General features: G+C 41.3%; 1 protein-coding gene across 2 annotated transcripts; it reads right to left on the reverse strand.

Annotated features, from left to right (window-relative positions):
- Positions 1–1,580: 1,580 nt before the first annotated feature.
- On the reverse strand, positions 1,581–13,686 carry LOC136767738 (NACHT, LRR and PYD domains-containing protein 3). 2 transcript variants are annotated; one of them, XM_066721688.1, is made up of 12 exons: positions 13,403–13,686; positions 12,338–12,406; positions 9,797–10,048; positions 7,935–9,672; positions 7,586–7,672; positions 6,122–6,289; positions 5,745–5,828; positions 5,194–5,280; positions 4,518–4,685; positions 4,223–4,390; positions 3,974–4,060; positions 1,581–2,274 (listed from the first exon to the last, which is right to left on the reverse strand). In XM_066721688.1, exons 2-12 carry the CDS (start codon positions 12,354–12,356, stop codon positions 2,154–2,156), a joined length of 2,979 nt encoding a protein of 992 aa, XP_066577785.1. In that variant the 5' UTR covers positions 12,357–12,406; positions 13,403–13,686; the 3' UTR covers positions 1,581–2,153. The 2 variants fall into 2 exon arrangements, with proteins under 2 accessions (XP_066577785.1, XP_066577784.1); XM_066721687.1 differs by having other exon boundaries at positions 13,559–13,684.
- Positions 13,687–15,195: the final 1,509 nt, after the last annotated feature.

A 15,195-nucleotide genomic window follows, 5' to 3' on the forward strand; every position in this document is an offset into this window, starting at 1 on the left:
CTGTGTACGCCAGTGAAAGGGATCTCCTGATACAGCTTGCTGCCTGCTTATAAAGCCCTTGAGGAGAGGTGAATCATTATACAATTTGGGCTGGTCTGCCGCGGCAACCAACCAGGCAGGGTCCTGTCACAAGCAGTGAATAATCAGAGTGAATCACCACAACCCTCGTGAATATTCGAACGACGATGACCCACGGATACGCCCTCCAATTCCACTCTGCCCCCCCCTTCAGAGAGGTGTTGACCACTACTGTCGGATGTCTCGAAAGGGCTCAAACTCTCTCTCAGGAGATCGCTGTGATGCATGAGAAACAAGTGATACGACTAGTGGCCAACGAAGACTCTGGAGTGGGCTTCTACTTGAGGTACTTCCTGTTGCCAAAGAAGGATAAAGGCTTCTGGCCCATCTAAGGGGCCTCAACAAGAAAAGACACTCCTGCTTGTTGACGGTGCAGCGTATCCTCCAGTCCGTTCGACCGGGCAACTGGTTCACGTCGACAGACCTCAGGGACGCTTACTTACATGTCCCAATCCTTCCGGCGCACAAAAAATATCTACGCTGCGCCTTCCAGGTCCAGGCGTGCAAGTTCAATGTGCTGCCGTTCGGCCTCTTGCTCCCCGCACATTCTCGAAGTGCATGGAAGCAGTCTTGGCCCTCCTCAGGACAAAAGGGATAAGGATCCTGAACTACCTGGATGACTGGCTGGTGTGCGCAGACTCCAGGCTTCAGGCGGAGGAACACACAGTGGAGGTCATATGGCACGTGACTGCACTGGGTCTCGCGGTTCACAAAGAGAAAAGCTCCCTCGAACCCACACAGACGGTGGGCTTCTTGAGAATGAAGCTGGGCTCTCAAAAAATTCTTGCCTACCTGTCCAGAGACAGAATCATGTCGTTGGAGAAATGCCTGGCGTCATTCAGACTCTCCGGCTGGTCAAATTTCAAAAACTGTTGGGGCTGATGGCAGCCACCTTGAATATTCTTCCCTTGGGCCTGCTGACCATGCTCCCATTGCAACGCTGGGTAAATGCCCATAAGCTATACAAAGTAAGACACAAACACCACCCACTGACAGTGACCGCAGCATGATGGCAGGCACTGTCCTGGTGGAGAGATCAGAACAATCTGCGCCTTGGCTCCCCCCTCGGATGCCTGCACAGATGGCAAGTCATCACCACAGATGCCTCCGGAACAGGCTGGGGGGCTATCTGGAATGGCCTATATCAACCACCAGGGAGACCTACACTCCCCCAGACTACATCATGTGGCATGCAGACTTGTCCTGTGGGCGCAAGACAGGCGATACACCTGCCCAGAAATATGCAATATAGAACCACTACTTAACTTAAATTTGTTCTAATCTCATTAGAGGCAAGAACAAACTGGAAATTTGAACCTCTGACCAAGATCCTAACCCTGATACTAGTAAAATACAGAACAAAATCACAAAAATACAGCCATCATGGGGATTCTTTTATGACGTCACTACCCAACAGTAGCAAACCCATTGTAGGGGTTTTCTTTTTAATCAACAACCAATATTGATCTGTTTGAGTTTACCCAATTAAAACAAAATGCTGATGACATTAGATGTTTCACTTTACTGGAAATGTGAGACCATAACCCTAACCCTATAAATCACAAATCATAGCAATAGTTGAAACTAAATAAAATTTGAATAAATGTTCAGGTCATTCCATAAGTATTTACTCATAAAATAAAAATATGTGTTTTCATTCGCGCACAGCGAGCAGATCCTTGCCCCGCCACATCACAGCTGAGGACATGCATAGTTCAGCAAGATAATTCCAACAGAAAAATACTTTTAACATATTTATCTAATTACTTTAGATTTTGTATAGAATTGTATAGAATACTTAATGTACAAATGTGGTATCCACCCAGCTTTCGAGTGTTTAAAAGATATTAGCTGGTTTGTGACAGTCTGCATTTTGAGACCATTGACTTCCATTATAAGTGCTGTGCTAACAAAACAATAAATTCAAATTTCTTGAAACTGGACGAAAATAATTAAAAAAAGGTTTCCATGGATTTGTATGACTCTAGGTGAGTAAGAAATCAAGCTACAATGACAGAATACTGAAGTATTCCTTTAAGCTGACATTACTATTCCACAGGTTCACTCCCATAACTCTAATGATCAGCAAGGCTCTTGATTGGCGTCCCATGGAGCTCCAGGTACACAGGTGAATCACATTCCCGATGCCTGGACTCCGGATCCGTGCACTTGTCACTCGGCTTGTCACATCTACATCTTCAGAGAAACCACAATAAAAATATTCACATTAGACTCTGGTGAAGTGAATGATCCTCAGGACTGTATAGAGGTTGTTTAATTGTCTGCTAATAACATTTCTACATTTAGACAACTATAGTATAGAGTCTGATTTAGAGAACAGGGTGTGGTTGAATGCATAACAAACTTTTCTTTTTTCCCTTTTTGGATTGTGTGATTATTTGCACACAAATCTCCACTGTGCATTAATCTCCTGTTGTTGGAAAGGAGATGAATATTCCAGCTTTACTGTTTATCCCACAGCTTTGGACACGGCAACACTTCATGTTGTTATTGGAAACTATAATCACTATCAAGCAGTAAGAATGTGGAATAAGAAACACTAACACTCAGCTGACTTGATAATAATGACTCGAGTTCCCACAGGGAAGACAAATCAGGTGATTGTGTCGTTTTTCTGCTGTCCAGGAAGTTACAACTGTAATAACTGGTTTAAAATGTTAATTGCAATAGATTTTTTTCAATCTTTCAATCTGATTATGGAAAAGCACCCGAGAACAAGTCTGAATAGATCAATTCCTTGCAATATATTTGGTCAATATTTCTGAAGTTGCTGATTCAGACACTTGGTTCAGACGGTCAGAAGACACTGTCATAGCCATTTGAAACATTTTGGTATTATATTTGTATGATTAATTCTGTATTGTATTAGAGATAATATTGTTGTCATTGTAATTGTTATTATTTGTATTATTGTAATGCTTGTACTATTAATTATTACCGATGCATGATACTACTTCTTATATTATGGTCAGGAACTCCTCATGGCCACCTGGTGGTCGAGATGACAATAATGTTTATAAACTTGGCTGGAAAGAGTGCCAGGGGGAGCTAATAGTTTATCAATAGCAGTATTAACGAGAGCAAGACTAAACCCCCTTTAGTTCTTGGTTTGGCGATATTCTAGATTATGTAAATAAATCCTCTTGGAATATATAACTTTCAGCCTGCTTCTTAAATGCACTGTTAGGTGGAATGAGACTCCCAAGTTGCAACGATTGTGGAAACCTGGATTACTCAAAGACACCACAACACACTTTCTAATTCATACTGTAAGAAATGCACTGATGGACTAGAGCAGGGGTCTCCAACCTTTTTAACATGAGAGCTACTATGGATGTGGATCTCTGCGGTGATCACTTTTGGGGGTTGGGGTCTCTTGCGAGTATATTATTATTCATTTGGCGAGCCCCTCAGAGATGTCCCATGAGCTACTGGTCACTCAAGATCGACCTGTTGGAGACCACTGGACTAGAGTGACATTTCCTCTTGCTATTAACACATTTTAAACTGTGGTTACAATTAAAGTGATACCTGTTGGTGTGAAGTATTTTAGGAGAAACGGGGTAATAATACAGAGACAATGTTCAAAGGGAGAGTGTCTCATACTGCTGTAAACCCTGTCTCCTCAATCATGAGCTGAACATGGTTATTAAACACAGGATCATTCATGGAGAAAAGTTTCATTCTTGGGCTGGGAGATTAATGAAGAAAGGGGACTGACTCTGCTTCAATCAGATTTCATGTCTCATTTAAAGTCAGAATTTGATTTCCCAGTCATCCCCATGCTGGATAAAAAGATCATCCTAACTGTGAGGATGTATGATATTCCTGAGACAAAAGGCCCAATAAAGACCCAGTTAAAGAATATACTCACCCATCAATGACCAGTTTGCAGTCTGGACGCCTCTGGGATTCATAAAGTACTTTCTCCCCTGACTCCAGCACAGGACCACAATCGACACTAAATTACAGACACAATGTCAGTGACAGAGAGAGGCGTTATTAACACAGCCATGTTGTCAGTGTGTGACTGGAGAGAAATCAGATCAAGGCCTGTGTCTGACATTGACAGTACAGACTCCTACATTATCATATTGATTAGTTATAAAACAAACCCTCTTACCTGACTAAACACAGAGAGCTGCAGGTCTGGATGAGGGTCATTAGTCTGGAGGCACAGCTTTCTGTGAGGCTGTTCAGAATGAGCACTAGCTCTGTTAGTCCCTTCAGAGAGCAGAGAGCAGAGAACAGATCGTCTACTCTCTCATCAGACAGTCTACTAACATCTATCCTGTGGGAATAACAGACACATTACTGCAAGGCCACATGAGAGACAATGCACACTGCTGTAATACAGACAGGATCACTTAGACTCTGATATAATGTAAAGAAAAGAAGATTAAAAAGGTGTTACTCACTTAACATTTTTTAAGTTGATGCATTTCTCAATAAAGCATTTCAAGGCAGGTATTGATGCATCTGTAAATGTATTTTGATACAAATCTAGGCATTTCATTGACTGCTGTAGGCTGTGAGAGGGGCACAGATCATCGATGCAGGCGTCTGCTTTGCCAGATTGGTACCACCTGTAGAAACATTTGGCATTGTTAGTTTTTTCTATATTCAATTAACTTAAATGTATTAATGTATTTGTATTTATATTTATTTAATGTATTAATGACAAAAACTGAAAATACTAAATGTATCACTATTATCTAATTCAAGACTGGGAATGTATTTCTGAGATTAGTTTTATTATGGGAATATAAAGTTATACAACTATGTCAAATATATTGCAGTGATGTATGTATTGTATTTATTTGACTCTTCCTCACACAGTCTGACAGGTGAAATGAAGACGCTTCTCTCAGTTCACTGAAGCTCTGGCAGCCTCTCGGGCAGTTCTGTGGGCGGCTGCCAACTGTACATCATTAACCCTCACATGTACAATAGTGTATAAACAGCGGAACAGCGGACAAGACAAACTTGATGAGTAATTAGTGAAATTCCTTTGAACAATTAACATGCTGCATGCGCTGTGCTTATCCGAGCTCCTAATCATGACTTTCTCCTTCTTTTGGACGCCTTACTTACCACACATCCTTTATTGCGACTCCTTTCTCTCTGAGGCTTTCACAGAGATGAATCACTGCTTTAATACTTAGACCGGAACAATCCAACCTGAGGACAAAGCACAGGAGATCAACATTAATTTTAAAACAATACCATGTTTATGCTTCAGCTTGAAGAGGGAAAAATGAACTTTCCCAATAGCAAACTGGACTCTGCATTAAACATGGCCTTCACTGGCAGATGGGCTGGGGTCAAGCTTTGCATAAGGAGAGTAGCTGGGTATAGCTCTTGTCCAGAAACAGGTTTTGCCAGTCAAGCTTGCAGGGACTCAGGAGTCGGGTATAACTGTTGATTGCCTGCCTGCATATATAACAAAGGAACCCTGAAATTCAGTTTATTCAGTAGAAGCTGAGCTGTGAGATTCCCTCCTGCGACTCTCCCGTAACGTTTTGCGTTCTTATCTTGTGAACAATAATTTCTTATTTAATCGGGCACAAAGTCTGGGGAATTTCACGAATCAGCAGATTTGTCACACCCCTGAAAAAGGATAATGCGTAAAATATTGTACTTACGCTACATCCTCCTGTGACTGGTGCGGTCTGATCAATTGTCCTGACAGCTGAGCAAAGTTCAGTTCTTTACATGTTCCATAAATCCTGCCAGTAAATAAAAAGATGAATGTGAAGTCTGGCATAATGTCAATGAAACAGCAACATACTGACTGCAGCCCATCTAGGGCTGTAACTGTTAAATGAGCAACACATGCTGTTGACTGGACAGTAAGCATTGTACTCTGCTGAGTGACTGGACAAGCTGTCATAAGACTATTTCTGACAGAATCATGTGTTCAGGTCGAGGCCTGGTCTCTTCCATGGACAGCACAGGCTCCAACATGTTCATATAGGCCTCTGTCAGAGCCAGCATACTGGTCAATAATAAAACCTCTTACCATAGTTGCTGTAGACGAGTGCAGCTCATAATGACATCGATTAGGGTAGAAGCACATCTTTCTGTGAAGCTGTAAAAGCTGAGTGTTACTTCCGTCAGACGCTGCAGTGAGCAGAGAGCAGAGAATAGATCCTCCATTTTCTCATCTGACAGCCTGCGAACATCCAACCTGTGTGAATAACAGACACATTACTGCAAGAACACATGAGAGACACTGCGCTCTGCTGGAAGACACACACAACGGTCACTCCCACAACACACAGCGGCTTCTGAGTTGAGTAAAAACTGCAATTAAAACATTTTTTCTCACTCAAAATATTGCAGGTTGTTGCATTTCTGAATAAAGCATCTCAAGGCTGGTGTTGCTGCATCTATGAATTCATTGGCATGCAAGTTATTGTGTGTTATTGTGCTGTGAGCAGAGCACAGATCATCCACACAGGCATCTGTCAGGCCAGTCTTGGTCAACCAGCAAAAACAGTCAGTGTAACTCAATTGGGCCTCTTTACAGCATCATGTAGTGGCACAGCTTGAACACAGTCAGTTCAATGGTGAACAATAATATGTATAAATACATTCACAGGAAACAATCAATTATAATATAGTATAATATGCAGTATAATATTCTTATTTGTTGGTGCATATTTTACTTAATTACACAACCAAAAAAAAGTGACAATTCATATAAAAACAAAAACAGATCTTCCAATATGACCTTGCCTCATACAATAATGATTAAGCCTTCACTCCAATAGACACAGAGGAGCATTACAGATCAAGAGGGAGTACAGATTTAGGATAATACTAGGGGTATTATGGGGTAAGGTGGCTGCACTATGGCACAGAGACCAGGGTTCAAATCCTGCTGTGGCCATGAGCACAACGTTTCATTCCAAGTTAGATTCCTCATAGCCTATAACACCAGCAAATACATTAGGGTATGTTGTCCTATTATAGGCAAAATTTTGGGCTATTTTTGTTATGTTTCAGTTTTCAGTATTTTTAGGCTATAAGTGTGCATTTGCATACATAGCTTTGAAGTCAAGCGCATATCATGCATTTCAAGCAAACACGCCCCCATCCGCTCGCTCATCCCCGCCACGCACTCAACTAATTAGTTTTCAGTTACAGAGAGTCCTGCGTTTGATTATTTCCATTTGTAGTTTGTTTTAGCTTTTTGCTGACTGTGATCTTTGGTTCATCCTGCTCGATTACAACACTTCTTTGGAATAAATCTACATTGTTGCACTACTCCTTTGTGTTCCCACATAATTTTGTCTCTCCCCCATTGAGCAACCGGGAAAAAAACATTTTTACAGGGATTTCAGTGTATTTTAGTCTGAAAGTGAAAAGTGCAACCTCAGTACCAATAACTTTAAATATGAAAGTACTATATGATTACATTCAATCATAAAATAATAAGCCATAAATATCCTGTTAATTTATATAATGGATGTTTACTTACGAAAGCTCCTCTATTTTACAGTCGGGAGACCTCAGAGCTTTGCTCAGTGTAATAATTTCACAGTCTCCCAAACTGCTGGAGTCAAGCCTGTAATGAAAGGGACAACAGGGTTATTTCAATTGTTTTCTAGTTTTATTCTGATTGATGTGTAAGATTCTCTGGGCTACAAAAAACTATTTCTGGGGACAATCTATAAGCTATAGTCTTTTCATTAACATTAGCATTCTTCATTCTGCCACTGAATGTTATTTTTGTCTAATATATCTTAAAAAGGCTAAGATTTACTATTTAAGAAAGGTATAACTTTTTATTAAAAATACATGTATTTTCTTTGTGAGGACATACTTACACAAGAAACCTACACTTCTCGAACACTGGAAGCAGAATCTCCAGCTCCTGTGATTTTAAGTTGCAATGAAGCAATGTAAGACTCTCAATGTGTCTGCAGGCCTGAAGGCAGTATGTCACAACCACACAGTCAGTTCTCTTTAGTGGAAATAATAGATCTATGATTGTAAGGTTGTTCATGGCATGTTTAACAAAGTCATTTTCATGGATCTCATAGACAAAGTGCAATATGTTAATTAATTTTAGCCGAAGAATGGAATTGTGTTTAATCAATTTTTGAATCCAGCTTTCCAGCAGGGGCCGTATTTCCGATGAAATGGAGTGATTGTATTTCTCCTTCAAAATGGCTGTTGTTTCCTTATTTGAAAGTCCAAAAAGAAACTGTACAGTCATCAGAAGATGGTTCTTGTCATGCTTCCCACTCTCCTCCAGCAGCTCTGTCACCTTGGTCTTGGCCTCTTGGTCGTCACACAGGACGTAAGAGAGCGCTGCACAGAATTCCTGAAAGCTGAGGTGCATGAAGCTGTACATAGTCTCTCTGGAAATGCTTTTCCGAAATAAGATTTTATTTAAAAAGGAAGACGGAACTTCTGAGAGATCTGAAAAAATGTCTTGTACGCGTTTAACCTCAAACAAGACCCGCTGCTCCTTTATTCCACTTTCTGCCAACATACCCAGACGTCTCAGGACCTCCTGCACCGGCAGACTCAGACTCCTGCAATGATGCTCCAGTAAAGCGTCCACAAAGTACACAAATATCGTGGTGGGGGTACTCAAAGCGTGCGTTATGTCTGTACCTTCCTCAAACTGTTCTCTTAAGACTGTGCACACAATCCAGCATATGACCGGGATGAAGCATGTTGTGAACACTATTTCATTGTTTTCCACATAGTTAAATGCACACATTGCTTTCTGTTCATCTTTGAAAAACTTCTGAAAATATTCTTTCATCCCCTTTTCTAAAAACCCTAAGATCTCTATGTAACGTGGTTGTTGTTGTTTCAAAAGTTGTGTCAATTTGTCGAGAGCAGTTGACCGTGTAGTGATTAGCAAATAGCATTCAGGCAAGATCACTTTCCTCATCAGTCGACTCAGTGTGACTTCAGGGCAGTTCTGCTCATGGGGGTCATGAGAACGGGCAAATTCTGACATGACCACTGGAAACCTTAACTCATCAAACCCATCTATTATAAAAAGGATTTCTTCTGGGCGAGACAGGACTTGTGCAATAGCTGGCATCAAGTGTGGACTGCTGTTAAGAATGAGATCCACCACGCTTATCTTCTCACTAATGAGATTGAGTTCTCGGCACTTTAGGTGAAAGATGTAATCAAAACGCTCTGAATAAAGCTTTCCAGAGGCCCAGTCCCACATGATTTTCTGTGCTGTAAAAGACTTTCCAATTCCTGCTTGACCCTGTAGTATCACAGTTCTCTGTACTTCTCCATCCTTATCTGGATCAAACAGCTGTTCCACATCTGTACTCATGAACTCGTCGCAGTTCCTCATATTCATGATCTTCCTGAAAGAGTCTCCTGTGCAGCGAAGCTCCTCTTCTCTTTGCTTGTGCTGGCGGTGCTTCTGTATCATCAGGAGTTCAGTGTACCGTTCATCCAGCCGCACATCTTCACCAGGGAGGGAGTTGTACTCTTGCACTGTTTTATATTCTCGTCTGATCCATTCTTTGTACTTCAATCTTAGCTTTATGATCTCCTCCTCTTCACAGCAATCTGAACCACCTGGAGAAATATACCAACACAGCTGAATAAACATTTAGTGTTTTGTACAAGAGCCTGTAAGCAGGGAGCAGGGAAAGACAGGGAGGGAGCTGATAAAGGGGAAGATGTTTTGAATGAGGCTTACCCAGATCTTTGACCAGATGAGGATCTTGCTCTTTAAGGATGGAGTAAAAGGCAGCTTTCACCTGCGCTCCCCCACAGTGCAGGGCTTCATACAGCTCTCTCATTTTCTCCTGACTGGTGAGGGTGTGTAAAGTACATTTGGAGTACCCTTCTCTCTGGATCAGGCCTTGTGAGAGCAGGGCGTCTGCTATGGGCTCCACCAAACACACTCTTTGAATGAGAGTTGCTCTGTGTCTATCCACAAATTGAACACCTGGGAAGAGAGAGAGAGAGAAAGCTGAAGAGGCGATTTAATTTGTACTTGATCCTGCGCTCTCCATGCTGACACACACCTGCCAATTCTTTTTGAGCAACATACGCCTGCAGCTTTATTCACATATCTACACATTCTACAGCTAGTAATTATATCTGAAAAAGTACCCAAAGTTTGTTATTACTGCAATTTCATTATTTGTAGTTTATTTTCATTAATGATCTAAAAAGGATAATGTTGAATTAATGCTGTACTTTCCAACAAATTCATTCTTCATAATTCCCTCATTTAATTCCAATTTTCAAAATCTTCCAACATTTTAATTGATCTATTTTTTTAGATATATATAATAAAATTCAAACTGTTGCCAATTTTACATTGAATGCTATATATTTTATACAATATATTGATTTTATTGATAAAGAAAAATAATCGGAGGATGAATCGGACATCAGCTGTCCCCCCCCCCCACCATAATTAATGTTTTTGGAAATCCACTATCGTTCGACCTCTAGTAAGAACAAAGAAACACAATGTTTGTGGCTGTGACAGCTGGGTGACAATAAATAAAGTAAATGGTGTGGTCACTATTGGGAAGGTCTAGATGCATATTCCTCTGTGGAAACACATGATTTCAGATTGAAATGGTGCATTCTGGTGTACTCTAAGCCTGCAGTCAAATCCAAATGATGTTTCTCTACTTAATATTTGAGGAAAAACATTTCAGATGTATGTGCACTAACCAGTAAAGATGGCAATTAAAGCCCTCCTAAGCACGGGACACAGCAGCTGCCAGTGTTTAATATAATGGCTGTCCATGGACCCAGACACACCACACAGATTTCTGCCAGAGTAGTTTTGGACGCGACGCTTGAGAGATGTGGCTCTCGACCAATGGCAGTCCAGTTATAGTGGTGACATCACTCAGAATGTGTGACATTATGACACAGATGTATTAAGTAGATTATAATATGATTATTATTATTAACTGGTTTTCAAAGTTGCCTATGGGGTCTTAATCCAATGTCTCCTTCATATCAGGAAAGGAAGTTGATCCATATAGCCTATAATTATTATTATTATTATTATTATTATTATTATTATTATTATTTTTATTATTATTTTTATTTCTTGGCAGGCGCCCTTATCCAGGGCGACTTACAACATAAGTGCAAAAATACAGAGAAGTACAAATATAATAATAAATAATATCTCCCTTCTCCACACCCACCCGAGTTACTACCTTGTTAAACTGTATAATCGCCGATCGGCCGGGAGATTTGTTTTAACCGGGAGGTGGGTCCACATCACAACAGGACATAAAGCACATGCATACAATAATAAGAGAGACGAGTGTGGTAGCGGTAGGTGAGGGTCAAAGTCTTGAACTGAATGCGTGCCGCTATTGGGAGCCCGATAGCGGCACGCATTCAGTTCAAGACTTTGACCCTCACCTACCGCTGTCTTGACCACACTGCACCGTGATACCTTCAGACACTCATCTCTCCATACATCCCCTCCAGACCACTGCGCTCCTCCAGTGCCAGAAGACTAACTCTGCCTCCTCTCCACTCTCCTTCCTCCAGAGCCGCTCCTTCTCATCCCTGAACCCTAAGTGGTGGAACGACCTGCCCATCGAAGTCAAAACAGCAGAGGCCTTGACCTCATTCTGGCACTTACTCAAGACGCATCTCTTCCCACAGCACTTGTAATATTAGTCCTCTATCCCTGCTAGATAGCACTTCACAGTTTTATTATGCCTCTTGCGTTCTTGATTGTTTTCCTCCTTGCTCCCTTTCCCGTAGCCCTGGTCTGTGATCCTACATCTTGACAGCACTTAGCTTTCACCGTCCAGGATGCAGGACCTCACTTACTGTACTTGTGTAAATTGTAATTGAAATTTGTAAAATGTATTATTTTGAATTGCTATGTTTATGTAAATTGAATTTGTAATGATTGATTGCCTTGTACTTCTCTGTATTTTTGCACTTATGCTGTAAGTCGCCCTGGATAAGGGCGTCTGCCAAGAAAAAAATAATAAAATAAAATAATAATAATAATAATAATAATAATAATAATAATAATAATAAAATAATAATAATAAGCCCACACAAACAGAAATGTACTCATCAATGTTTAAATACACACAGTGCAAATGATTATTAAAGGTAAATGTTCTTTATTTGTCTTGTAAAATTGGGCATCCACCAGCCATTGTGGATGTGTTAATTTAAAAAGTAAATTTGCCAACCCTTTAACTCTATCTCCTGCAATGTAAGGCTGACTTACTGGGCAGGGATGCTGCCATCTTCCTCCTGGACTCTGTGTTCGGTGAGCTGCTGCCTGGGTCTCTGCAGACTGAACACAGGACAATAAACCACTCATTACTCTGTCCTGACAGCACACCCAACACTGCTTTAATGAAACATTTTTATACTGTAATCTTCTCCTCTGTGTTCACTGCGGTTACAATGTACAACATCTTGACAGACTGGGTGCACAACAAATTAAATACAAAAACGAATACATTCATTCAGACATATATACACACTTTCTCAAAGGCATTCACATCTGTAAAGAGCGTTGTATTATATTGTATTGTACTGTTCAGGGCAGCAGAACTGTATTGCTAATGTGATTTACTTCTGGCCTTGTGTATCCAACAGCTGCCACACCTTACAACTCAAATCCCAGTTTCCGGCATCTTCATGTGTTGTTATAGTGCATCAGTATCACACACACAGTCTTCCGGGCATCTTTCAGACACTGTTCAACTTTGAAGCATTAAATATGGACAGAACAGCAAAACTGCAGAAACTGCACCTACCGACACAGCGAGGTCAAGCTAGTTTCATTTTCGATATTCAACAGACATTGGTCACTATACTCTAGTCACTATAAATTCTCTCCTTTGACTATGCCTCACAGAGACTTTGCAAGGACCGCTGTGTGTCTGCACTGGTCACTCTCTCCAATCAGCTGGTTGCCTAATACTGGTATTACTAGTATTATTGCAAAGAAGTTGGCTTCTGTTTGAAATCCTTTGAAGACCTGCCTCACCAAAGAACCTAGTTGAAAATGAGAGCTTTACACCCTCCAGACCTGATCACAAACAAGACAAACTAGCTGAGTGTTGATTTAAGGACAGGCAAGAGGAGCCCCTCTCCCATCATCAGCAACACAGAGGAGGTAGAGAGTGAGCTGCTTCAGGTTCCTGGGGATGCAAAGTATGATGACTTTGACTGGACCCCCAACATGGAAGCCATCATTAAAAAGGCACACGAGTGCCTCCCATGTCTGAGGTGCCTGCAGAGATAGGGATTGAGCAAATAGATGCTTGTAAACTTCTCCCACCGTTTAGATTATCCTGTCCGCATGCATCTCAGTGTGGTATCACCACCGCCCAGGACATGTTTAAAAGACGATCCAAAGAGTAGTGAAAGCAGCACAGGAGATTATTAGAGCAGCAACAGGCACTTCACGCCGGTCCCTAACTCTCCGCGCACTTACGACTCGGTTCTGCCCTGCAGTCCGGAGGAAATGACTCAAGTCAGGTTGAGAAGTGTAGTCCTCATGTCCCCTTCAGATCACCACCAGACCACACAGAATCCGCTGTGTTTCCCGGAAGCTATTGGAGACAGCAGTGCAATGTCCGTTGAATATCGAAAATGAAACTAACTTGACCTCGGTTACGGACCCATGCGATCACAAACACCAATCAGGCTCATCACAGTTGTGCTTTAATATCATAACAGAAAAAAAGTGTAAGCGTGGAAACATGACAAACTATAATCTTGAATAACGAGTCAAGTTTATTAACAAAGGCGCAGCACAGGAGAAATGCAGTGGATTACTATCGCTGGTGCCCCATGCGATCTGTCGTGTTTCCATTTCCTTCTTCACGTCCTCCTACACTACTAATATCAAAACACACAAGTTTAACTCAAACACACCACATAGCATTAACTCCCCCCTGGTGGCGATGATGTATTATATAACATATGCAAACTATTTCACTGTGGTTGCATTATAAAGAATGAAGTTTTGCATACTGGCAGCTGCTTGATGCCTCCCTGTCTGTGTCCCCGTCAATTCGTCCCCATCATTATACGCTCTCCACTTGAGCATTTGTAACTGTGAGAGCATTCACTTATTACAGAGCCACAGAACACACGTGTATATATACAAGCTATATAAATATATACAACTGTTTTGTACAAATTATAATGTATGTTTTTCATTTATACATTCATTTGGGACTATAACCCCAATTATTACGTTTTATACAATTAGTCAGGACAGCTGGCAGCCACAACTAAAGGCTACTTAAAATAGGTGTCATGTTAAAGTAGTATATCAGTTGGTGCAGTGGTTAGGGAATAGCGCTGTGAACCTGGCGATCTGTTTGATTCCTGATCAGTACTTGTTATCTTCTTAAGTGTACATTGGGGAGCGATTAATCAAATTATAAAAGGAGTATCAAATGTTGTGTGTTAGCTAGGCATATACTAATAGATACAAAATTAGATAAATATGTCACAGGAGGGGACAGTGTCACCAGCTACGGGGTGCTTAGGGGTGACACGACCACGCCACCTCTTTAGTTTGAGGAGAGAGGACCTCGTTCACCCCCCTGTCAATTCTCTGCCCTGGCAGGCTCGACTGGACACCAGGACACCACCACACAGAAAGCAAGTTTACAACAAGAAGCCATTTTATTTAGCTAGAACAGGGCATGAAAACTGTGCTAGCGTACGTTAATTGGAACATTTAAATGTAAAACCCATTATAAAATTGCCTTTATTAAAACCAGGCACTAAAACTACTAAAAACCCTACCCAAAACAACTCCAAGAATGAGAGAGCTAACTAGAAATAGATAAAACCCAATTTCCTGGTCTAAAATACAAATATCAGCAATCAAGTGTTAGTCTCATCCGCAGGAAAGTGCAGTAATGCAGGCAGAGTCCCCTTCTCCTCTGAGGATATAACCAAGTCTGTTCAGTAATGCCGGGACCCATCAGCCAACTAGGACCCCGACAACTGCAGGGAAGAGCAAATATCACGTCTCAAATTGCACGGACTCAAGTGCAAATGTTCAATAATTCTCCTATTTCACAGGCACACGTCCGGACCACCAGGACAGCA

The sequence above is a fragment of the Amia ocellicauda genome, chromosome 14 (assembly GCF_036373705.1).
Source record: "Amia ocellicauda isolate fAmiCal2 chromosome 14, fAmiCal2.hap1, whole genome shotgun sequence".
In the NCBI taxonomy this organism is placed as follows: Eukaryota; Metazoa; Chordata; class Actinopteri; order Amiiformes; family Amiidae; genus Amia; species Amia ocellicauda.